Here is a 27,986-nt window from a genome sequence, read left to right as displayed (position 1 = left end):
ACATAGAGAAGTCGACTTGTGAAAGAGACCTAGGGGTACTTGTAAGCCCGGACCTATGGCCTAGAAAACAGTGCGTTAATGTTCGAAATAAGGCAAACAGAGTATTAGGTTTTATATCTAGAAGTGTAAGTAATAAGAGTGAGGAGGTCATATTGCAACTATATCTTGCGCTAGTCAGGCTGCATCCTCGATTATGCTGTTCAGTTCTGGTGCCCCTATTATAGAATGGATATCAATTCACTGCAGTCGGCGCAGCGAAGAATAACGAAAATGATTCCGGGACTTAGAAACCTTCCATAGCAAGATAGATTAAAGAAACTAAACTTGCATTCCCTAAAAAGACGTAGGGTGCGGGGAGATATAATAGAAGTATTTAAGTGGGTGAAAGGAATCAATAAAGGAGATATAGATAAAAGTTCTAATCTGAGCAGGATAGGACTCGAAGCAACGGATTTAAGTTGGTAAGTTTAGGAGGGAGATAGGAAGGAACTGGTTCACAAATAGGGTGGTAGACGAGTGGAACAAGCTTAGCAACTTTATAGTAAGTGTTGGAACGCTGGAAAGTTTTAAAAGGAGGCTATATAGATTCATGGATGATAGAGAGTGGTAGTAACTCTCGACAGGAGCTGCCATGCACAGGCCAACCGGCCTATTGCAGACTCCTTATTTTCTCATGTTCTTAAAACCAACCGCGAGTCGAGAGTCATGCAGTGTACTTACTCGAGAACCTTGACAGTTGTTGACTTCCCTTGGAAAGTGTAGAAATACGGTGTATACAGTACTTAACAAAAGACAACGCTACCATAACACCCTGATGGAAAAACAAAATAGACTAGTGTGCCACATGACCCACACATACAGCTGTACCAATACCAGGACTGTATATTAATATTCTAGAATCGTATTCTAAAACTATACAGGAAGTGTCGGCAGCATTTATTGAATCTGTCATAAAACGAACTGTATTATTTTCTTATTACTATACTGTACTGTACTTAAAATTTCACTAGCTGTGACAAAGAATATGTTGCATTATAATTTTCAGCACATTATACCTGAACATTATGGTAAATTACCTGTATTTTAGTAATTGGAATTTTATTTATATATGAAGGATTACATTTGATTTGTACTTGAAGCTTTGTATTTGTATTTCATTTGTCAGTTTATAAAAATAAATATTTGTATCTGATTTTTAGTTTTTCTGCAGTACCGTATTTATATTTGTAGTTGTATTTAGACACTCGTATTTGTCCCCATCCTTGCTGACAGTCAAGTGGTGAAGAGGACGAGTAAATAATGAAGCGGTCACAGGCAGGCGAGACAACATGGTGGCGGCGGTGTGGCATGCTAGACACATCTACTTTAACGCTGTCACAAGTAGGTCACGGGTTGGGTAGGTTAAGTTAGCAGCTCCGTGAAGGGGTCCATTATCATCATCACGAGTGTTATACTGCCTGTTGCTAACTTAATGTAACGTTAAGGTAAACTAATCTAACCTAACTTAATGTAATGTAACGTAATCTAAGCTGACCTGACAAAGAAGATTAATTTAACGTAACTTAACAGATATGATAATAATACTGTCATAAAGTCATTATTGACGACAGACCCATCAGATTTTTCAAAGAAAATTAATTAAAAACGCCACAATTTCACCGTTTTCCAGTGGATACTGTTGTTGTTTGACCAAATGTATTAAAATGGGGTTATTTCCAAATTAAACCTATCCTAACCTTAGTTAAAAAGAAACATAAGCGGCTGAAGCGTTGTTAAAAGACCGCGCCAACCTAACCAAAAAATTTCTAACGTCGTAGTCGGGGGGGGGGGGTCAGATTTATATAAAAAAAAAAAAGTTACTATAAGATGGTATAAATTTACGTTTTTTTTGTGGACGTGAAACAACACTCTCGGACCAACTTGTAAACAAACAATGAGCGAAGGACAACAGACGAGCCGCCATGCCATTTTATCGCGGCAAAAGACAAAGTAATGTCGCTGCCTGCTAGTGTGAGCCTAGGGACCTAATTATCTACCAAATAAAGCATTTGCCCAAGAAATGAATATCATATCCGAGCTCAGCGATGAAAATACAATCAGAGAAGATCCATCAAAACAAAACACGCTGCGATGGGTCAGTCGTCAATATCAACTAGTTTATAATAATAACAATAATAATAATAATAATAATAATAATAATATAACCTCACAAGGGTACCACTCCTCGACGCAGCTACATGGCGATAATCACGTAATACATACATATTTATTCACAAACACGACGTACTGATAGCGAGAAGGAATGACAAGATGCTGTAAGAACCATGAGATAGCCATAACCGGTTTGTGTGTGTGTAGAGTCGTGGTGAATGGTGGGGGACATTCCTTTAGCCTGTAACCCATCATATACGGTGACAACTCGGTAACTCCACCCATCAGACAGCGTCACTCACACCTACCAGCTAGGGTGGCCATTTCCAAATTTCCAAAAAGGGGGACTTTTTTTTTGCGACACCTATTTTTTTTAACCTAAATTAAGCATGTTTAATGATGAGTTGAAAATATATATAAAGTTGTATAAAATATACTTAGAATTGTTGATTTGTTAAATATCACTATAATGTGATGAATGCTATTTTGTGGTAATTTTTCTAAAATTTCATTTTCTTTGAAACGCATTGTATATATTACATACATGCGTTCATAGTATAAATAAAGAACTGAAAGAAATGAATATTCATTTTTACTCGTACTGAAACAGCATGTGCTAATCAAATTGAAGCAAAAACAAAATAGTCAACCACTCTCCACTTGACTCGTACTGTAGTACACTGCGGCTCATCAGCAGTGTTGACAACGGCAACTACATATAATAAAAATACGTTAACGGTTATTATGGCATTCAGTTCCCGCAGTTTTATGTATACCTAGGGTAATTTATATAATTATTTTTAGTCAGACAACAAAAAGGACAAATTAACGTCCGGCTCAAGGTAGCGCCGGACGGAGGACAGCGTGCTCAAAAGCCGGACTGTCCGGCCTAAGACGGACGTCTGGCCACCCTACTACCAGCCCACACCACCAACACACCACCGTCACTCACACCTACCTACCTACTTACTAGACCTCACTACCACCACACCGTCACTCAAACTGTTTTTACTATCTATCATGTACCAATATTATCGTGTACTGTTCTCTCAAGTTTCCATAAAAAACGACAAACATATTTACGTACAGTCAAAAGCGTAGATCTTTCTGTCAAGTATTTATACGTCTGACACTGGTAGCCGACTTGTTTCCGTGGCGGTGAGGACTCTTGGCCACTAATGACAACCGCTGTTTACTGTTGCCACAAATATAAACTCACCACAAGAAAAGTATATGAAATAATTAATATACCATAGGCGTGGAAGACATCATAGTAGAATATTGTACACGTTTGAGATGGTACAACCTTGTCGACAGGATCTTAAAATTATCCATGTATAATGTTTATATTAAGACACTGTATTAGTGAGAGCTAACGTCATAAATGAAATAAAAAAGTTAAACGGTGGTGGTGGTGTTTATGACTTCAAATATGCGGAACATCACCCCAGTCGCCTTTAAATAGCAAAAATTATCACCAACACCACTCAAGGTATTTCAACAATGTGAACCAACTTCCTAGAATACAACAAACGCCACGACATATTTGTAACTCTACTGTTAAACGTTCATGCTGTTGTTTTGTTTTTCTCTCCCTCAGTCAGTTTGGCGGAGGTTTGCTATGAAAACAACTAGAATTGACAATAGAAGCGGCCCCGCCTCTCTGTCTCTCTATCCGTGTAAACTGTGAAGTTGTGTGAACCAACTGCCAAACCACCTGACTGCACCATGACGTAATCCTGGCGCTTCTCGATACTCCTGCCCATGACGTCACTTTCCCTACTTCCTCCTCCGAAGTAAAAGGAAAAATGACTGAACTATAATATATATTATACTTGTTGTCTCCTGTGTGGACCTACATAAAGAGTTAAATGGCCTTACCTACTACGGAGTCACATAACAGACGCGGGAAAAGTTACAATACAGTGGAAAAATATATAACGTTTTAAGTTAAAATGACAAAACGACGTGAAAATGACTGCGATTGGAGCCTCAGGGTTGGAAAGTTGTTCGAGATTATATATAATTAACCCAGCCATACTTAAGTCTTCCATCTTGTGACTTAACACAAGATACATGCTACTGACTACGTGGATATGGAATTTACATGTCATTTGCATTGTAATGCTGAAACGTGGGTTGTGGTGATGTTGAGGAATAATATTAGGCTGCAGCAGAAACAAACCCATGTCTTTCCTCAAATGAAAATAAAATTTTAATAAAGTAAAACGATAACAAATATATTTGAAAAAAATAAGACGAAATGTAAATCGAAAAAATTAATTAGTAAAACATTTGTCATTTACCAGAAAACTTGTTAATGAATGTTTATAAATTTAGGATACTTCACGAGGATTCAGGACAAACTGTACTGTATGGCTTCACCTTTCACCACTGTCTTAGGTTAAGTTTGTGTATAAATAACCATGAATGAATACAAATACTGCAAAGGCTGTGTGGTAGTAGTGATAATCTGTACATGTACGATAAAGGCTAAATTGGTAGGGCAGGTTTGTGGTACACTGTAATAGAATTAACTAAGTTTGACAGTAGCAAGATGAGGCATGGTGTGGCAGCAGTAAGATCGGGTGGTAATAGTCAAGACGACCTTGGTGTAGTAATGTTGGTAAGAGCAGGAAACAGTTAAGCAGCCAGGAAGGATAAGTGAGGTAGTAGTAAGGGTTACTCTGTACCATCAGAGACGAGTTATCAAAGCTAGGCTAGGTCAGGCAAGAGCTCACAGCTAAGCTTAGGGAGTACCAGCTGTACCACTAGGCAAAGGGTTTGTAGACTAGGTTGTGTGGTGCTAGTAACACGTGCCAAGTGGACGCGGACGTTGGGGGGTTGTGAAGACTGAGTGAACGGCTACACTGAGTAAACGTGTGAGTCAGTGTGTCCACCAGTTAACAAATGGTGGTGAAGGACGCAATGGATTGGTCACCTCCCTCCTCTCCTCCACCACCACCACGCCGCCGCTCGCATAGCTACTGTAGATTGATCGACAAACTCAGAACTGTCTCGAGATATACAACAAAATCACCATACAAGTTCACATTGATTCAGTATTTACGTGGTGGGTGTGTGTGTGTGTGTGCAGGTATATACACAAAATACACGGAAATTGCAGGTCCACAATGTATATAGCACAGGTCTGAAATCTACAGCACAGAGTACAGATATTCAATGAATAAAGATTTCAGTTAAACAAATATACATACACTGTAGGTATATACAGTAATGGTAAAGATTAAATCAACTGAACTGAAGACAACCGACCCAATAACTCCGGCAGTTCAAAATTCCGATGATAAACCTAACCAACCCCCGAAAATTGGGATGTTCGATTACAATGTGACGAAGATAAACCCAAAAATTAAAGAAATTTACTAGAAATTGGGAGATTAAAATTTTCCAACCTGCAGCACCGGATTTAATGAAAAAATAAAGAAGACCCACGAGAGGCAACCATTATTATATACACCAAGTCAGTTAATGAAGTGCAACATTTACATTCTCAGCGAGTCGCATGTTGAAGCGCAGTAAACACATCATGACATACAAATAACCGAGATAACGAGCTGGCCCAGGTTCTCTATATATCTTAAGTGTTCTGGAGATAGAGGTCGAGAAGTAATCCCTGGCAAGAATAAGTGACAGTCAACAAACTAATGAGACAGAAGTTCTCGTGTACGTGACGAGGCCTCGTACGTATATCAAAGAAACACAAATTTTCCTGCGTGTCATCCATCTAAAATATTCAAGGTTATGGTCAATTTCGTCTTAGTTTCATCAATATTGGAATAACTATACATATGGACAAGTCTAGTGTCCGAAACGCTGGAAGTAAGTTTTAGGCCAGGATAAACATTTAAAATTCTTGGAAACAGTTGAAGGGAGGGGGGGGGGATTAATGTACTGTACATGAATAATTGTTACAGTACTCTAGGACCGCGATAGTGAATTCTAGAGCCGACATTCTTCACTACTACCCAGCTAAAATGGTAAATATACATGCATTTCTTTACACCTAGAAATAATTAGGTGGTGATATCACGCGCCTGCCTGGTCTCCTGCCTTAAGGCTTCGTGAGAACTGACCGTTTCCAGGCGTTACAGTGAGCTACTTAAGAGTACACGTGCAAAGGGTCTAGTTGAGACAAATATATAAAATAAAAACATTCCAACCGCTTCCGCACCTGCTATAGTTCTTTGAGGTATTGCCAAGTACAACTAACACCTACTATTGCTTTGATGACTTGGCTTGGAGTGTGTAAATAAATAAATATTCAGTAAAATCATCATACAAGTCCACACTGGTTCATCGTGTACACAGACAGTCCAGGTTTACAATACATAACCACACCTGGATTACGCAGGGAAACCAGATACCAGATGAGCAACGATGCCATAGAGAAATCCGACTGCGAGAGAGATTTAGGAGTAATGATAAGTAGGAATCTTAAACCAAGTAAACAATGTGTTTTTGCTCGTAACAAGGCTAATAAAGTACTTGGGTTCATACAAAGGAGTGTTAGTTACAAGACTAGCGAGGTCATCCTAAAACTGTATCTTGCTCTTGTGAGACCACACCTGGACTACGCAGTTCAGTTCTGGTCACCGTATTACAGAATGGATATAGAATCATTGGAAAGAATTCAGAGGAGAATGACAAGACTAATCCCGGGCATTAGGAACCTTGAGTATAGAGACAGGTTAAAGCATCTTAATTTGCACTCCCTTGAGAGACGTAGAGCGAGGGGCGACCTGATAGAGGTGTATAAGTGGAAGGCAGGGCTAAACAAAGGGGACATTACAAAGGTACTCAAACTATCCAACCAGGAGCGAACTCGTAACAATGGTTTTAAATTGGACAAATTTAGATTTAGACGTGAAATAGGTAAACACTGGTTTGGAAATAGGTGTAGTGGATGAATGGAACAAGTTACCAAATATCATCATTAACTCGAATACGCTGAATAGCTTCAAACATAGGTTGGATGCTTATATGAGCAATTGGGGTTGGGTGTAAACGGGACTGCCCAGTATGGGCCAATAGGCTCGCTGCAGTTTCCTCCATTCTTATGTTCTTATATCCAGTGCCGGTAAACGTACAGTACATAGTGCAAGTATACAAAAAAACAGTAAACTGATTCAAAGTCAGTCAAAGAAAGCCAGGGGAAGCTATTGCCATTGTGATTATAATGTGTGTTCAATTTGTATTCATAAACTTTCCATAGTGAAGTTTGGTCTGTTAACCATGGCTATTGGGAGGCCCACAGGAAAATTAACCATGTATAGTACGGTTAGTGTTAAGTGTTGCTATCTGACACGCTATGATATACTCCGTTACCAAAAACGTGGTTTTCGACAACTGTTGATTTAAAAACAAAAATTAATAAAAGTCAATCACTAAGCTAATAAAAGTATAGGCACGTACTGTATAACTAAAACGCATATCCAGATTACATAAAGCTAGGATTCCGTTCACGCGTTAGCAGTTGCTTTAGCTTAGCGCCAAAAAATAAATCACATTGAAAAATACACGGTTGTTTCCATTGGCACGGTTGCGTTAGCGTTACGCGTTTACAAGTACATGGCAAACGCTCCCTTTAGCTATTGAAAACGCAAATGCACCGCAAACGCGTGGATGGAATCCTAGCTAACTATCATATAGAACCGACTTTGGTCAATATCCTTACCTTAATACCAGTGTAATAGCATTGTTTATTAAAATTACTTAATCTTATATATTACGATCCTTAAAAATCATGACCATATTTTTTATACACTGTAATTCCAAGTTTAACTGCAAATTTGGACTAGGCCTAACCTGTCAAGCCTAGTCCGTGTCACCTGTAAATGGATATCTTTAAGCGGAGTCGTATCTAATAACAGCTTTTGTTCTCTGTTATCGACTCATTTTTAAGGCTCATGGTGTACTCTACTGTCCTTAGGCACTAGAGTAACTTAGAGCTACATATACTGTATTTATGGAACAGTCCTTAGGATTAGGTGGCAACTGGTCAGAGGTGAATAGACCTGAACGACTATAATGTCTTAATCACACTTATTCTAAAACCCCGTCTTTATCTTAATTTATAGTCAATTGATGTACAGCTTGCTGCATTAAACTGCATCAATGAGAGGAAGTGGTATACGCATTAGCTGGACGGGAACAAAGTGGAGTTTGCAGGGTTGAACGGTACAGTTTACGAGGGTGCGGTGCAGGTTGAATTGATACTACACTCGTCTAGGGTCGCTGGTTCGCTCCCAGGTGCTCTCTCAGTTCACCCACCTAACTTTTACATGACAATTATGGAACATCACTTTACCTCGCTCTCCATCTTGGAGCATTGTAGGCCACCATCGTCCGCTATACGCCATTACCGTATGCCACATAGCACCACCGTCTGTCAAAAACCATCGCCGTCTGCCATATATGTACCACCACCGTCTGCCACACGTTCACCGTCTACCACACACCATCACAAGATTCACAATGATCACACACGCACACCTCTTGTTATAGTATGAACCCCAGATGACCGAGTGAAACAGTATTGAATTATGAACACCCTTGATCATCACAACTAAATCTTTTCAATAGTACTCAAGTAATCTTCAGTTTAAGTTGCGAAATAAATTGTGATTTGTGGGATATTTCCATATTTCTCCAGTGCTAACTATTTCTTGTTTATTTTACATATTGTTTCCTCATCATTTACAGTAATGTTCACGTTTTTATCCATATTTACGATCGAATAAGCGTTTCGAACCAGACGTCGCTAACTGAATCATTGTGAGTCGAACCTTTATTCAGTCATTGCAGATGTTTTTTGTTGATATAAAATCTTCGTTATAATATATATCTATAGCTTCATATATACGTTGACGTAGTTTTTTTTTACTGAATATTTCCATTTTAATTTTATTTGCTGCAAAATACGTTAGTTTTTTATGGATATATTTTTTTTCGTATTTTTAAGAGTTGTTCTTCTGAGGCTACTGTAACCTTAACTTCAAAGTACCTTCCTTATATCTGAGGGTTGGCGACCACAGTCCTCCAACCTAAACATACATGTTTCTCAATAATAATTTCGTCGTCACATATTTAGTTTTTCAATATAAAGGAGAACAATGGATATAAGAATAAATCATTTAAATAATGCATTACATCTACGTTAGTGAGCGATGTTTTAGGAAATAACATCCAACAAAATAAAATGTATGTTTGTGATTATTACAGTATAAGAAAACTATATCTAAATGGTTAGTATACACTATACAATAATGATAATAACAAAATAGTGTAGGTATTTTATGTATACTTGATGGTGTATGTCACGTATACTTGAAGTTGCGTCATGTATACTGATGTGGTGTCCCGTATATCATGTAGTATAGTATACTTAATGTATCATGTAGCCTACATCATGTCATTGGTGTTGTGTATAATACCATGCGTATTTAGTAGCGCATATATCGAGTATATACTTAAATTATTTAACATACGTACAGAATTACACCATCAACAACTGCTAGCCTCGTCACCTCCCAAATAAATCGTTCGACACTTGACGCCAGGGGTATGACCCAGGTAGTCCACCACCCCACCCTCCTGGTATTAACCTTTGACCTACTCGCTCAAAAACTAAAGAAGATGTTCCTTGGTCAGTGTTCAACTTCTCCTCTAAAGCCTTATTGACCTTTTGAGTACAGTATGATATCAACTGACCCCCTGAGTACAATGCCGACCCTAGAGTACGATGCCAACCCCCTGTGCGACTATTTAACCCCATGAGTACGATTTAACGCCGTGAGTACAATGATTTAACCTCGAGTACGATTATTTAACCCCGTTAGTACGATGCCAACCCACTGAGTACGATGCCAATCCCTTAGTACGTTGCCAACCCCCTGAATATATTCATGAGGTTGGCATCGTACTCAAAGGGTCAAATCATCGTACTCAATGGATTGACATTATAGCCAGATCAAATCATCGTACTCCGGGGGTTAAATCGTATTCAAGAGATTGGTAACAGTCAGATCATATATCATACTCCGGGGGTTAAATAATCGTACTCAAGAGATTGGCATCAGTCAGCTCAAAGTATCGTACTCAAGGGATTGACATCATAGTCAGGCCAGATTATCGTATTTCAGGACCAAATTATCGTACCCTTGAAGTTAACACCAATTCGCCCGTTCTAAGAATATAAAATTCAATCATACACACACACACATACACATACTGTACACCAACCAAAAAAAATCAATAACTCCAGTGTGCTGCAAGCGTGGATTGAACACCCGGAGGACCAGAGTGGGACGATGCTGATCAATAAACACGCTTTGTCTCCTATCCCAAACTACTGTTCTCTAACATCGTATTCAAGGGGTTAAACTATCGTACTCTCAATTCACTAATCAAGTACTCAGGTTTTTGCTATGGTACTCAAGTGGTTAAACTATCTTACTCTCAATTATTTCACTTATCAAGTACTGTACTCAGATTTTTGCTATCGCACTCAATGGTTTAAGTGACCATTTGAGTGACCAGTTGACGCTGGGTTCAGTGGTCACCGTGACACTCGCCACACCTTGGTCCCGATCTCTAATTAGATATGTAAATGTACCTGCGCTGACCTGAATGGTTCACACAGGTGGCTTAGAGTGTACCGGCACCCCAAAGCACCTAACCTAACTTGGTATAATATGACTTAATCCATCCTTAACCTAACCAAACTGATATAATCTAACCTAATCAAGCCTAAACCTAACCTAACTTGAACTGAGACAATCTATTCAAATCTAACCTTAAGCTAATCTAACGTAACCTAACTTAACTTAAACTGATAATAATTCTAACCTAATCCAGCCTTATCCTAACTTAAACTAATATAATCTTATGTAATCTAGCCTTAACCTAACCAAATCTAATGTAACCTAACCTTAACCTAACCTAATGCAATCCATCTTAAGTTATCCTAACCTGTCAGTTCTGAATCTGTCAATAAAGTAATCTGGGTTGGGAGAGATATACTATTACATTGTTAAAGTGTATTATCTCCTAATTGTTACACAGTGTTACAGTGTATCATGTCCCTCCAGCATTTGCCAATCCTCTTCTCAAACCACAATGTACTGTATGCTAAGTATCTGTCATAAGCATTGTCATAGTAGCACCTCCAATACCATTGTTTGCTTACCTGCACTGTCTAGGTACATACACGTGCTAAGACAATGTGAACATGCACTCGTATGATTATATATACTAAATAAATATAGTATCTAAGTTCATGGTGCGCACTATGGCATGGTAAGTAACTGCTTTAATTCAGTAATATGATTGGCTCTACATTTAATTAGCGTTATATCTAATTATTTTTAAATGTTAATGACGCAGAATACACGTCTCATGAGCATATTTGCTGGAGTGCAGTAATACATTAAAACAAGTGTTGCAAGAGTGAGGAGAGATTGTGGGGAACAATTTCAAAGAGTTGTTGATATGTAAAAGAGCCAAACAGTTATCCCGGGAAGAGAAAATGACAAAATACAGCTTGACCTACTGTAAACAGCTCACACTACGTAGCCTTATTACACTTACACGTACAAATTATTATATAAATTCATAAATACATTGAAAGACATGAATTAAGCCAATCTATTCAAAGCCGAAAGTCTTTGTGATACATTTGGTTTAATTTCGAAAATCAGGATAATTTTTGATGGATAGAAAAATACGGTGTAGTATTTGAATATAACACTTTCACAAATTTTTTTCCTTAACTCATTTACTTGAATGTAACTGAGGCGATGGACACGTCTGGAAATGAGTTTAGGTTAGGTTAGGCAGGTTAAATTAGGTCAAGCTAAATAAGGTGAGGGGTGCTTAGGTTAGAATACATAAGGTAATGGAGATGTGGTTAAGTTAGGTTAGATGAATCCTTCAGTTAACGTCACTGTGCTTGATTCCTAATTAAATAAAACTCATTCGTATCTGGTTATTCAATACTACATGTTTACATCCTTATTTAAAGGAATATTCGGTGATATTACATTTAAACTTTCCATAACTCATTTCTGTATTTTGCCATGGTATTGAGTGACTCACGCAGATAGGTAAATCAATGGGATAAATATGGCTATGCTACCATTACTCCTGACATGATGTAGCTGTCATTCCTAGTCGCGTCTAGCTGTCACCTGCGTCAAACTCACAATGGTGCCATGGCTATACGACCATGTTCATTGACCTCCTGAAGTTCGTTGACACCAGTTGGCTAAATGTCAACAAGACAAATATGTAAATAACTTAAATTCTATGTAATATATTAAAGAAAAGAAAAAACACTCAGCACATTCCTAACGGCCGTAAAATGTGACGTACGGTGGCGGCACAAGGTGTGACGCTTATGTCCCTCTAGCGCGGTAAGTACTCAATATTTCTAAAGCTTTCTATTTGGAATTGCGAAATAAAACCCCCATCTGACAGCTGTGATGCTCCCCCTCACTACCTCTCGCATTAAACTATAACTAAAAATATGTTTGAGACTTAAAGAAAGGTAGGTAAAGGTACTTAGACGTAACTGCAGTCAAATATGAGTGACAACCCTAATCACAGCCATTATCAACTCCAGAACCTTTGCTCATGACAAGTTACCTTCTATGACTCACAAACAACAAATGTTCTTCTCAACACGTGTATTTAAAACTCTTTATAAGTGAGAAAAGTGAGAGATGCAGACATTAGACGTTAGTCAATTACACCAACATGTGTGGCCGCAGTGAATGACTCATCCAACATGGGACTGACATGACCAATACAAATTTTTCAAGCATGGCAACCTTCAAGGACGACATATGACACTTTCTATCGCTACCAGAGCCAAATTACTACTTATGTCATCAATAAAAACGCCAAGCATACCTTATAAAGCTTGTCAACCAATCGATACATCATTGTTCCCATTGTAAGGAGGGAGCAGACGAAATTCCAACTTGACCATATATGGCAATATCCTCTGGTTCAAACCTTGATTGGCCTATGTGCTCCTCTCTCTACACCTAACGTTAAACTTGTTTATATTTAGCGATGGAGCTTCTTTTCATCTCAATTTATTTAGCGTATTGATGTGTGTTTATTAGAGTTGGGGGAAAACAAGTAGGAGGAAAATGAGGCGACAACGTCACTAGAGTGAGGAGATTTTCTCCCTCGCCTGCCAGTGTCGCCAAATACACCTGGGAGTGCCGGAAAAGTAGTTCCTCTACAACCCTACTTTAGATTATAAAAAATTATCGCATCTAATTCCCATATTATTACAGGAAGTTCAGACATACAAATTAAACACTTAGGAATTCAATGAAATAAGAAGATGGTGGAAATATATCCAAAATGGTGACATTTGCTAGCGTGAAAGGAGCGTTATGAGTGGTGGTGGGGGGGTGAGGGCCGCGGCGGCTCCGCCAATCAGCGGATGCGACACAGTTGATGCCGGCGGCGCGCGGAGGAACACATGACGTCACCGCTCACACTACGCCCCTTCAAGACCTGGCGGCGAGGAGTGTGTAGTCCGCCCTGACCTGTGTCGATTCGAGTGTAGCCTAAAGCACAATGGTGAGTTCTCCTGGATATCCACCAACTTGGTCTTACGCTTACGAGGCTGCAGATTGTAGTTTGTGTGGAAACATTGACCTTAAACTCATTGTATTTATGTTAGGGAAGGACAAGATGCCGGCGAAAGCCGTGACAGTCAAGACTACCGGTGTGTTGAACAATTCGTGTGTATTTGGTAAAGTACTGGATATACTGGCTTTGTGATACTTTTAATATTAGTTACTCCAGATGTTTGTGTGAATGTGTTACAGTGGTGGTGCAGAAGCTAGTATAATTATATTATTGCTGTGATGTATGACACTTCACACGAGGTGCCTGCATGCTAGAGGGGCATATGGGCAGTGGTAGGCCGTCCCCAAGTTTCTTTTGTCCTATTGGCGCCACCACCTTTCTCTCCCTCCCGCTCTAACAATGGTTAGATATGAATATTGTGGCTGTGAGCGCCAGGGTTCACTGCCTCGGCCCCGACACACTGACGCTGTCTGTCTGTCTGTCTGTTGGCTATTTCAAAATAATTATTGGTGCGTGAGGGATACGAGGTGCATTAAATGCAGGCCTCTAATTTTATCCTATTTATGATAAGAAAACCGTATTGTAGGTAGTATATCATTTGGGTTATGCTGAATTGGCTAAGTTGTAGGGTGCATCAGTGTGTGTTGGCAGCGTTTGTAGGAGCTAAGGGTGTGAACTTGTACAGGAAGGGATTATGGACCTACTATTGCTAAGTTTGAGTGCAAGTAATTTTATAAGCCGTGCATGTATTAGTGGCGCTGTGACAGTATTGCATGATGCATACCTTTGTCTTGTTCAGGAGAAATCTTGATTGGGCTGTCATAAGTGGGTAATGTTCTTGAGGTTTGGATGATTTAATTAAAACATTTGGTAGTGTACTTGAAATTTCGTGAGTGACCAGACTTACTAATGGTCCGTTTGCTTTGAATTTTGACATTTATTTTAATATGTAGAATCTAAATTTGGTGGAAACAAATTCAATTTGATGCAGAAAGTGCGAGATAATGTTCGGTTTTCTTCAGTGTTGAGGAATGAAAACTATCAAGTAATATTGATTTTTATCACAGAAATTAACCACTGAGCAGGATATGCATAAAAGGGTAGTACAGTACCAGTGGTTTCTTTGTATAATCATGGGAAGCAGTGGCTTCTTGGATGTTATCTGAGCTAGTTGTCCTTTTTGTGCTTCTCTTCCAGTTATGTATTGTCTAGTAAAACTCCAGACAATTACCCTGGAGTCGGTCCGACTAATTACCCAAATGTAGCCGCAATGAAGTCAAATAATGGTCCTCCATGAATAAATCGGACTGCCAATCACTTCTCGACTAGCATTTGGTCACAAAAAATTGGAGAACTTACTTTAATCTGAGTTAATATATCGCGTGCATGTACCGAGGGAGCGAGCAATTACCCAAATGTAGTTGCAATGAAGTCAAATGATGGTCCTACAAGCGTAAATCGGGCTGTGAATCACTTCTCGATTATTATTTGGTGTCAGTCACAAAAAATTGGTAAACTTAATTTAATCCGAGTTGTTAGGTTAGGTACATGCACTCGATCTATTAACTCAGATTAAATGAAGTGTACCAATTTTTTGACTTGGCGACACCAAATACCAGTCGAGAAATGATTGGCATTCCGATTTATTCTTGTAGGACCATCATTTGACTTCATTGCGGCTACATTTGGGTAATTAGTCGGACCCCCTGGAGTTGCTTGTAGTTTATGGCTCTGGTGTTGGAACTGTGAAATAACCGTTTGTGTAGGTAATACATAACCCCAGGAGCAACACTGAACTACCCTTATGGGGATCTCTAGAGCTATAGGATAATCTTATTTAATGAGATGTTATTTTGGGTAATTTTTTAACGAATATTCTTGGACCTTGGCGACGAATTACATTTTTTACCAGAAACTGGCAGCATAGCTGCTACTTAATTTCTTTATTATAAATTAAACTAAACTAACGTACCTAACCCAACCTAAAATGTTGTCCAAAAAATATTTTGGCAACCCTATCCTCAGGAACTTTCATCCACGTGAATATATTGTATACCCTATAAACGCTGTACAAAGTTACTCTTCATTGTACTTCAAGTAAGCAGATCTGATGAAAGCACTCACAATTATTTAAAGTAAAAAAAAAAAAACGATGCATGAGCTTAGTCTCTTCAATACCAGTACACGTGGACATGTGTGGGCAAGAAACAACAGGTTACTATCTAACAATAGGTAAAATTACTGGGATATGAAAAGCTATCTAAATTCATAATGTAATACTAAGTGGTTCTGCACCAAAACCAGTAAATGACCATTTCTACATGGAAGATGCTTTCTTACCTTGAGAGAGGGGCAAAACTTGGACAAGGGAAATGCTTCTCATAATATAATATGGGATCACCTGTACTCCACCCCAGCTTATTTTGACAAAAGATTAACCAACCTAACCTCATTCTCCCATATAGCAATAGGGTGGTTAATCTTAGGTTAAATAAGGTGGGGTAGTGATTCTTCAGGTGACAAATTTTGAATTTTCCCATGATCACACCTCTATGGCTGACCTCTTGGAATGATTAGAACCTTTGTTTGAAGGTTTCTTTCACGGACACCATTTTTTTTATTTAGGAGAAAACAAAAGTTGGATTTTATTTACTTTATGGTCAATGTTTCTGGAACTTGGTTAACATTTCCACTAGTTGGCCTACTCTGGTACTGTAACTTCTTATCTATAACCACCACCCTAAATCCACAAAACCTAACCTAAAATATGTAAAAGAAAACTGTACAAAAGGGTATGAAACCTCATAAGTGTTTACTCTGGAGTAAAGTCTTCAAATTGCTGGTTCATGTGCACAACTGTTTTAAAAGTACTTTAACATTCTTAAAACTAAGTGCATAATTTATCAATTGCTTATTTCACTGAAAAATAATCCACCATTTGCAGGTGGTGAAAGATACTGTTATAAAAGTTAAAAAAAAAATTCATTAAGTACTTTGAATGTATACAAGTGCATTAGGTCATGGCCTTATTGCCTTTGTTTGTTTGGTAATTTGGTAAAGACCCTAAACCAATTTGCTGATTTTGCTAGGAAAGGAGTGCTAACTACTGTACTTGTAAACTTAAATTACCAGTTTTTCTTAGCCCTTGATTTCAGAAGGGTTCAAAAGTTTTAGTTTGTCCTGTATACAGTACATCTGGTATAGCAGTTGACACCATAATCACTTAATAAGGGCTCCTTTTATTGGAAATATCAAATTATTGATAAAATACTGTATACTATATACAGTACTGGCAACTATTGTTAAAAGATAAAATTACCTTGTATTGTCTGAAGGAGGAACTTGGAAATCTCATCCTCTGCTCCAAGGATAGGCCATCCTCTCCTTGATTCCTGGAGCATTGCTAGAATTGTACAGTAAGGGTTTAACTAATAAAGTACTTCAGAATAACAAGGCCAAAATCGCACCTTGGAAACCCATACAGGGTAGTTGGCGAGCAATTAAAATATTTCAAATATCATAAAGTCCACTAATTACCCAGCAAACAAATCGTGGATCATAGATTTGGAATCGGCATGTTCAGGAGTACCTATATGTACGGAGATATTAAACAAAATATAATTTAGTACAGTATATCCCTCTTAATGTCCCCAAGACTAAGTCCACCAGCAAGTGTTTCATAGTCGCAGGGAACTAGGATATATAAAGGTTAAGACGAGCATTAAAGTGTAAGAATAGGGAAGTCAAACAGCCTGTAAGAAAGCATAACACTGGAAAGGTGCCAGGAATAGAAGCAAATGTGTGCTGTACTACAACAGGTCATGTATGGCTGTCAATATTGGGAGAAACTAACAAATGGAATGCATTATGGGAAGAGCAGTGTTGTCTCAATGATCCTGTAGACAGACTAATTGCTTGCATTAAGGACCAAATTTGAAAAGTTTTGGAGAAGGGTAGGAGCTTGTGGCATTTATGAATCTGAAAACGGCTTTGATAAACATTTGACAGGAATATGAAGTGAGGTAATGACATTTGCCCCTTGTCATTGCCTCCATGCTTATGGCAACTTATTAAAAATGCTGAACTGTCTGATTTTTAGCAGAATCAAACTAACAAACATTAGGCATAGATCTGCAGCTTATTTGCTAGAGTATCTAAGATGCATAGGAAATAGTACAAGAGGGAGGGGAGCATAGTGCAGATAAGAAATCCAGAAATGCTGTACACTTGTAACACAATTATATAGAACAGAGGGTGGCCATTATTTCTTGAAAAATTTTCAAGTCCTGAAAAGAAATATTATTCTTTAAGTTTGTAGTGTCCTGCTCATTTTTCTTGTAGATGTACTGTACTATACACAATATTGCTTCAGCGTTTTGTTGCCTGTCATAGGTGGTCGGGGCATCATCATTGCCATTTTTTCTTTGATTCTTCGGTTTTTGTAAGCATATCCTTCTGATCTCATACTTTCATAATTCCTGAAGCCGGTGTGACATGCGAGAGATAGGAAACATAGGACTATGGTGTGTTTTCCTGGGGCTGGGATATGGCATGTAGCTGAGAGGTTAGACAGGGTTTTGTCAGGGGAGGGTACCAATCCAGTAGTGTCTTAGTGTGGGAGGAAACGACATAGGAAAGGTTAGGAGTGAGGAGCTTTTCAAGAGGTATAGGGAGGCGCTGGGGAAGATCAGAGATAGGGGAGGGATCCCGATAGTATGTGGTGTCTTGCCTAGAAGAGGGGTTGGTCGTGGTTGGCTGTCCAGGGCAATTGCTATAAATTGCCGACTGGAAAAACATTGTGCAAACAATGGTTGGGCATTCATTGATAGCTGGCAATGACTACCTGTACAGTGGTGACGGAGTACACTTGTCCCGTGAGGGTGTAAAGACGTTGTCTGCATCCCTGGAGCGTGAAATTGTCACTCCAAAGGGGGTTTTCGCCAGTAGAGAGAAGTCGGGGGAAAGTGGGAGTCCAAAAACAAGCAGATCCTGGGAAGTAAAATTAGTTACTCAGGACAAGGGGTAAAACAGGACCAGGGAAGGGTAGGTTTAAATGTATACTATACAAACTGTAGGAGCGTTAGAAATAAAATAGACTTGCAGAGAGCGGTTGTATGTACCGAGAATGTAGACGTCATAGCAATCACAGAAACTTGGATGAATCTGGCGAGCAAAATTTTTTTATCAAGAGTACCACATAGAAGGGTACAACCTTTTTCACAAGGACAGGGAAGGTAGGAAGGGGGGAGGGGTCGCACTCTTCGTCAAGGATACTTTAAAATGTTGTATTAATAATTCAATAAAGGGTGAAATAGGAACCGAGTCTGTGTGGGTAGAAATCACGGAAGGAAGAGAAAAACTAATTATGGGAGTGATTTACAGGCCCCCCCAAGTCTTGGCAAAGCAGCAGCTCAGCCCATATGGCAGGAAATGAGTAGGGCAGCAAAATATAACAACCTATGCATTATGGGGGATTTCAACTTCAGAAATATTGACTTCGGGACAACATTGTAGGCGACTATGAATCTGAAGACTTCCTAGACGCAGTACAGGACAATTTTTTGAAACAACTAATTACAGAACCTACTAGAGGTGACAATATATTAGACCTAGTATTAACAAATAAAATATTATCAGATATCATAGTAGGGGAAGAACTAGGTAACAGCGATCAGAGAAATCAGGTTCACCCTAAATTGGGAAACGAAAAACAATGACAATATGGTCAGAGTCCCAAACTTTCCGTTGGCGGATTATCGGGTTAAGAAGGTACCTAGGTGAGGTCACCTGGGAACAGTCATGTCAGTTCCCAGTAGGAAGGGGTGAGGTCATAGATGACAACAATTGATCATGACTAATATATTCACTAGTATACTACATAAAGCACAAGAACAAAATATACCATACAGAAAAATAAGGTCAAATAAGAATGAGCCAAGGTGGATGACCAGAAAACTTAAACATGACATAGGAATAAAGAAAGGAATATATAAGGAATTAAAGGGAGGGGAGGAGCAGCTCAGAAATAGGTATAATGAACTATCTAGGAATGTTAAGAAAAATGTAAGGAAAGCAAAGAGACTGAAATCAGAATAGCAAGAGAATCCAAGGCGAATCCCAAGGGATTTTTCCAGGTATATAGGACAAAGGTCAAGGACAAAGTTGGGCCTTTAAAGTCAGGGAGAAGTGATAAATGGCAGTGAAGAAATAGCAAAGCATTGAACAGCTACTTCTTATCAGTTTTCACAGAAGAAATTTGCGATGGAATTCCAGAGGTGGAACCGATATTTAAGGGAAAGGAAGAAGAGAAATTAAAGAATATCAAATCAGAAAAGAGGATGTTCTTAAGATAAATAAACTAAAGAAAACAAAATCCCCAGATTAGCAGACCCCTCGTAAACTTGTTTACAAAATCATTAAGACACCAGAGTTGTGCCAGACTTGTGGAACAGGCAAATGTAGTACCCATATTCAAAAAGGGAGACAGAGCATCAGCGTCAAATTACTGGCTGATCAGTTTGACGTCAGTAGTGGGGAAATTTCTTGAATCAATTATAGCAGATAGCTTCCAATCAAAAGCAAATTAATCTACGACTCAACATGGGTTTGCAAAGGGAAAATCTTGTCTAACAAATCTGCTGACGTTTTTTAGGAAAGTCTTCGAGGTAGTAGATAATGACTAAAATTACGATGTTATTTACTTAGACTTTAGCAAAGCATTTGACAGAGTACCGCATCAGAGGCTTCTGAGAAAAATTAAGGCTCATGGTATCGAGGGGAAAGTTTTAAATTGGATAAAATCATGGCTCACCGATAGAACGCAGAGGGTCAGCGTAGATGGTGTTAAATCTGAGCGGGGCAGTGTAACCAGTGGGGTTCCCCAGGGGTCAGTACTGGGCCCACTCTTGTTCATAATCTACATAAACAATCTAGATACTGGGATCAGCAGTGACATAAGCAAGTTTGCGGATGACACCAAAATAGGGCGGCAGATTAATTCAGGGCAGGATGCAAATGCATTACAGGAGGATTTAAATAAACTGCAGGGGTGGTCTGAAAAATGGCAAATGAAATTCAACACCAGCAAGTGCAGCGTACTTAATATTGGAAGAACAAATACTGATATTGTATACAGCCTTAACAACATCAACCTAGAGAAGTCAACTTGTAAAGAGACCTAGGGGTACTTGTAAGCCCGGACCTACGGCCTAGAAAACAGTGTGTTAATGTTCGAAATAAGGCAAACAGAGTATTGGGTTTTATATCTAGAAGTGTAAGTAACAAGAGTGCAGAGGTCTTATTGCAACTATATCTTGCGCTAGTCAGGCCGCACCTCGATTATGCGGTTCAGTTCTGGTGCCCCTATTATAGAATGGATATAAATTCACTAGTCGGTGCAGCGAAGAATGACAAAAATGATTCCGGGACTTAGAAACCTTCCATATCAGGATAGGTTAAAGAAACTTAACTTGCATTCCCTAGAAAGACGAAGAGTGCGGGGAGATATGATAGAAGTATTTAAGTGGGTGAAAGGAATCAATAAAGGGGACATAAAGTTCTTATAATATCCGAGCAGGATAGGACTCGGAGCAACGGATTCAAGTTGGATAAGTTTAGGTTTAGGAGGGAGATAGGAAGAAACTGGTTCACAAATAGGGTGGTGGACTAGTTGAACAAGCTTAGCAACTTTGTAGTAAGTGCGGGAACTCTGGGAAGTTTCAAAAGGAGGCTAGATAGATTCATGGATGATAGAGAGTGGTAGTAACTCTCGACAGGAGCTGCCATACACAGGCCAACCGCCCTATTGCAGACACCTTATGTTCTTAATACTGCTACCCTCTTGCCTTCCTATTCACTTGTTCCCTTACACTACTGCAGTTCAAGGACAGCACTAGTAAAGAGCTCCCACTTGCACATGATCATACTCCAATCTCAATTAATGTCCAAGGATTCTTATCAGATACAAGTATTTGTTTTAATGCTGTGAATTCATATCCAGTAAGGGGGCAAGGAAAGGGTGAATTTGAAAATCACTGAAGTAGACCACTAGAGCTCACAAGTCATTAGGGTAAGGTTTTGTGGTATGGATAGACATGCATCATCTATAGTGGACCTCAAAATAAAGATCATGATTATAGTATGATTTCTCCCCCAAAATATCGATCACTTTACATAAGGTAAGGTAAACACTAGCTAATTGGGAGTAGCACCACGTATTCAATCCTAAATACATTGCAGTATCAAATGTTTTGACAATTAGGAGAACGGATAACCAAGTTTACGACTGTTGCTTGTTTCCAGTAATTGTATTGAATTAATACAGTACAGATAACGCTTCTAAACCCGAAATGCTTGGGATCAGCGCCATTTTGGATAACTGAAATTTTTGGTAAACTGAAGTTCATTATAAGAAACCCTAATATTTCATTGAATACTTTATCTTGGGTACTTAACGAGTGGTACCTGCAGTTTCCTTCCTGATTAAAGTGTGCTCCAGTACTTGAAGACTTACAGTAGTTGGGCTTTAGTGAAGTCAAAGTACATGCTCAGTGAACTTAGCTGTTTGCTTACATCTGCAGTCAGCTGTGTTACAATGCTATGCTCGGCGAACTAGTGTTAAGTGCTGTAAATTTAAGTTAGAAGTGTTTTTTGTTTATTTTTTTACAATATACAGTATTATCTTTGAAGTTTTTGGATAACTGGTGTTCATATTTTTTTAATACAACCTGTACTATGCAGGATCTCTTAGTAGGTGATTAGTCACATATTTCACAGTGCAGGTGGGCAGTGGCGGTACCAAAAAAGAAGTTGAGATGCAATGAAAATCTACTTGTCTGGTAAAGTTATAGATAGTAGTAACAAAGAAGATAAGCTTGGTAAATTTAAAGTTTTTGAATAGATACAGTTCAGTATGTATAACCTTTACCAACATTCATTAGCGCAAATACCATCCACTTCCACCTCAGTTGCCCAGGAGTCTACCACTTTTAGTGCTTTTTTTTGCTCGGTGAAGTACTGTACCTGACTGATCGCTTCTTATTACGCTTGAGATAACCATGCAAAAGTTCTTTTTGCTTATGGTAGCATTTATTGCTCAACTGTGATCTGCCTTGTAATTAATCTTTGTTTACTGTGAATTGGTCAGAGTTGCACATACAGTCAGATCTCAGAGTATAGAATATATAAACTGAAAATGTAAAGAATGGTGTGTAAAAGTCTTGCATTTATATTTGTTGCTGTCTCTTATGCAAAAAAAAATCCTATTGTAATTTTATCTTGTCACTAGAAGAGACATTACCTGTATTAAATTAAGGTTTAATGATACTCCTGTTGTCACACAGTAAAAAGTCTTGCCTCTAATGTGCTTAAATTGCCAAGTCCCCAGTATCTCCAGTAGACCTTCAAGTCTGTTAATGAGTTGGGTAATGGCAGAGGCTTGTTCTTTACCTCGGTTTGTGACGGTTCCTCAGAAGTTAGCTACCTGGTGATATAATTTTAAATAGTTATTTACACTACTTTGTGGTATTTTATGGTGAAATTTAGATATAATCTCTAGTTTGTTAGATGAGGGTTTCATATCTAGTCACTTGTAGATCAAGGAAGGGCATGTGACTTGTTTAGATGTAGTGACGGACAGTTTTCAGACTGTCTGTCACTTATAGATGTAACCTCTCCAAATAGAGGAGCAAAATCGACTACAGTAAATGGTGGTTTGGTCCTCGGTAGGTCAAGTGTCACTAATGATGTACTGTATATGTAGTTGATACCCTGATCACTTTTGACTGCATCAATGATTCCTGTTCATAAATTAATCAAATTTTGGTCGTTTACTACAACATGTAAATTTTATGCTCACAAAGTGCAAAGTTGTGATAATTGTGTAGGTGAATTACTTAACATTTGCCAGAGAGAATTTGGATTAAAGTTCTAGTACAGATTAAAGCATTCTGTGAGACTTAACAGGTACAGCAACTGAGCTGTTTGTAGTGCACGAGACCTACTCAGGTTATTTTAAGGTGTTTCAGAACATGGGTAGAGGGTGGGGATGGGGGTGGGGTACATGTGACAAGACCTTGAGTTTGTGGTGTGGGTATTAACCTTGGCACCCCTCTCTTGCACTGTTGCTTTTTGAACTTTGAGCTATGTAGTAAGGTATAGGTTGGGGGTACAATATTATGCTGTACTTGATGTTTTAAGGATTGGGGTAGTAGGGTTTGAAATTTTATATACTGTACAGTATATAGAGGATGTTTAAATGAATAGATATAGAATGGGTGTTCTTGCTCGACATATATTCCAACAGTCTAGAGTCTATTGGAAATATTATAGGCGTCTTTGTGTTTTTGTAGTGTATTTACCTTATAATTTATGGATGACTTCTTAGTTTATAAGGGGGGGGGGTCGTGTCTTTACCGGTACTACTGCATTTATCCCCATTCACGTGTTCATTTATTGGTACATTACTTTGCAATCATTATAATTACTGTACAGTATGAATGGTAGTAGTCCCAGGTTTTACTTGATGTACTGTATTGGTATGCAGGCCTATAGTAGTACTGTATAAATATATAGTACATCAATCATGTTAATGTTTAGATTAGAGATCCTGTACAGTATTTTATGTTCTCCACATCAACATTATCTGGAAAATATTCTAAATAAATTCAAGTTAGATTTTTTCTACAATTCACATTTTAATATTGTCAAGTAACTACTTGGGTCAAAGTCATGCTGGTGCCTACTTCTCCCATTATACCAGTATGTTAGTTTAGTTCACGTGACCAGAAAAAATGTACTGTGTGCCTGCAGGTTTGTTGTGTGAACAGTAAATACAGTAACAATTTCTGGGATGATTACAGTGTAGCACTATTGTGTTGACTTAATTGAGGGTTCTATTAGTTGTATACTGTAACTAATGTACTTTTTTCTCCCACAGGCATCTGGAGTGAAAGTATCGGATGAAATCCACAAAGCATATACAGATATCAAAAAGAGCAAGAAGTATAGGTACATAATTTTCCACATAAAGGATGATAAGGAAATCTGCATCGAAACAGTAAGTTTTGCCAATTTATTTTGTGCATCTGGTGTCTTTGTGCAATTGAGAAGTAGCTAGTGTACTGTACAAGTATAAAGATGTGAGTGTTATTCTCTGCTAACTACAGATGTTCATATATGGAGTGAAAATTGTTGGGTTGGTGTTAGATATTTTGTTACTGTACAGTTTGAAGATAGATTGGTGATAAGTTACAGGGAAGGGCGAGTTAAGGCTAGCAGTGGGGTCCTCTTAGTCAATTTTATCAAAATGAGTAGTTTTGTACACAAAGGCTAATGTATAAGTTTTCCCTCACAATTGTAGATTCTATGCTTGTAGGTTTGTTCACCTATTCCACCCCATTTAGAGTAGATTATAATTGATATTCTAACATGTACTAAATGGATTTATAGTATGATGGGTACCAGTTAGTAAAAAATTATGCATGTGTAATTGGTCTATAAATTTTACATTCAACAAAGATGTGCTAGGTTCTTACATGAAAAGATATAGTATGGTATAACTTGTTTCAGTACGGTGATAGAGATGCTGCGTATGATGACTACCTACAGCATCTGAGTAATGTGGGACCTGATCAGTGTCGTTATGGTCTTTATGACTTTGAGTATGAGCACGCATGCCAGGGAACCTCAGATGTAAGTGTTTGGTTTGTCATTTTCTCTAAAAAAAATTAAATAATAATTTTTATTTTTATTTGTAAGTAGAAAATTATGAGAAAGCTTCGAGGGGATTTTTCCCCAATGTGTTGAGACCTGTAACGATCACATTAAGTTTGAACCCTCAATCCTCACTATTGTGTTATGCAGCATAACTTGTAGCTACCAAGAATGGTCTTTATTCATATAATTTGCTGTATTCCACCTAGCATTAACCAAGAGCAGTTTGCCTGCTAAAGGAGTTTTGTTTGCATACAGTAGCACTATACTTGTGCTCCTTTCCATCACTCACCATCTATAAAAAATTATTGTAGCTTGTTCTTTAAGTGTCAGCCTCCCTCTTTTATCACCCCCTTGATATATACAGTATAATGCTCATGTGACCTTCACTTATCTAATTTCCTCACTGCCTGTTGTTTTACTAGTATGTGGAACCTTGGCTACACCCAAGAGCATTCTTTTGCTGTTCCCATTCAACCCCTCCTTTTCACCTGCTTACAGGTTGTACCTTGTCTGTTACTGTCACTTCTTAGAATATTCCAGCTGCATTCATTTTCCATAGCTTTATCAATTTCTTCATTATTCTATCCACCAATGCAACTTATCTAAATTTTGTATGAATATTTAGTGGCTATTGATGAAATAACATCTGCCCCTTTTCAGACAAAGAAGCAAAAGCTGTTTTTGATGTCTTGGTGCCCAGACACTGCCAAGATAAAGAAGAAGATGCTTTACTCCTCCAGTTTTGATGCCCTCAAACATGCTTTGGAAGGTGTTGGCAAATATATCCAGGTAAGTTATAGGTTTGATGTTTGTAGGAAGGACATTTATGGTAGAGCTGGGAGGTCTTAACAGAAAAGGGCAGAAATTGTAGGTATAATGAATGATGGCTGCTGGTTAATGTGTGGATCAAATTAAAAGTTCAGAATTTCTGTAGAGCTTCACTAGAATAGTCCTGACTGCCTGTTGGAGGAAGAAAGGTGAGAGGACTGTAAGAGGGACAGGTTATACAAGTGAATTAGAGAGGTATAAATGTCTCCCCATCTACTGTGGCCAGTGAGCACAAAGTAATACAATTATTTTAATTAAAGTTGTAGGACGAGTAATGAAAATTGCATAGCTGTTTTAAGCCCAGAATAAAAATATGATTTGAACAGAGTAGGCCGTTTTAAAATTAAAATTTCCTTATAATATTTTTACATAGACAACCCACATAACAAGGGATAGGTTTATCTTAATTCTTCTAGATGGTTTAAACAGCATTTACTCTTAAATTATGGGCGTTTCACTGGGTTTTACAGTTTATTCCATTTGGACCAACTCAACTTCCTCAAACACTGTTGCATGTGCCCACCTTATTGTAATAATTCCTTTCAAATCATGAGGTGTATTTTGAAGCTCCCTTTAGCCATAAATTTTACTTAAGACACTGAGCTATTGGTCTTAAGTTCATTCTAACCAGTCCACTATCTATGTATAGTTTAATTTATTCATTGTTTTCAGGCTACGGACATGGCTGAAGCATCATACGAGTGTGTGTTGGAAAAATGCCGCTCTACAGACCGTTCCTAAGCTTGCGATGGGAGGCCCCTCACTAAGCAGCCCTTGTCCTGTGTTTTGTCACCCAACACCCCAGTGTAACACTGGATTCAGTTCTGGCCAACCCCACTGCACTGTGAGGGGCCCTTCAGCACCACCCGCACAGCGGTCAATGCTGCCCCTAGTCATGCCCGGGCCGCAACTGTTACTATGCTACCCATGCAGCATCAGGGGACTCATTGTTTTATACTTGTGATTATATTATTTTGATTATAATTCAATTGGTTGGTGTGTAGGTGGGTGGCAGTAGTTGTGCACTGGTTCAAGCTCTGGCTTTTTATAACCGGTCACACTCCTTGTTACCCCATACGAAGAGGCATTGGCATGTTCGACGGATCAATCGTGTGAATGTGAAACAATCCACTAGTGCCATCCAGAGTCTGTATGTGCAGGAATTAAAGCTATCTGCAGTCTCGGAGGCAGTCAGCACATGGTAAGTAGCTAAATTGTGGTCTTGCACGAAGGTTTGCTCCGATATCATTTAGACCAACCTGGTTGCTTGCCCACAATGCTGCCTTCATTGATGAACTAACTGCCTCTTGAACACTCGTACCAGTGTCATCCACTGCCACGTGTTGGCCGAGGCAAGTTTAGTATTACATGAAGCTCTTCCATTTGTATGTTATGTCATTACATAAATGTGAAAATGTCAATCTGCTACTTCCGATTTTCATTAATTATGATAAGCTTTATATATAACGGAACCATATTAATAGGCATTGCCAACATTGGCTCAAAGTACCTTTTTTTTGTAATTGAATCTGCTCAAAATCTTTTGTTGCATCAGCTGTTGCAATTATGGAAAGCAATTTACCATTACTTAAAGGGTTTTGTATGATTTAATTGTAGGATATGTCAACTTGTCTAAGAATAAATTTCTTTTTAATGCC

At 38.5% G+C, this 27,986-nt stretch overlaps 1 protein-coding gene across 1 annotated transcript; it reads left to right on the top strand.

Moving 5' to 3' along the window:
* Positions 1-13,631: 13,631 nt before the first annotated feature.
* Positions 13,632-27,986, top strand: LOC121873334 (cofilin/actin-depolymerizing factor homolog). Its single transcript, XM_042376857.1, has 5 exons — positions 13,632-13,773; positions 24,722-24,841; positions 25,354-25,476; positions 26,161-26,289; positions 27,001-27,986. Exons 1-5 carry the CDS (start codon positions 13,771-13,773, stop codon positions 27,067-27,069), a joined length of 444 nt encoding a protein of 147 aa, XP_042232791.1. The 5' UTR covers positions 13,632-13,770; the 3' UTR covers positions 27,070-27,986.

Source organism: Homarus americanus, unplaced genomic scaffold, assembly GCF_018991925.1.
Source record: "Homarus americanus isolate GMGI-L3 unplaced genomic scaffold, GMGI_Hamer_2.0 scaffold32929, whole genome shotgun sequence".
Lineage (NCBI taxonomy): Eukaryota > Metazoa > Arthropoda > Malacostraca > Decapoda > Nephropidae > Homarus > Homarus americanus.
The sequence above is the reverse complement of the archived record's forward strand: the minus strand, read 5'-3'. Positions and strand labels throughout refer to the sequence as shown.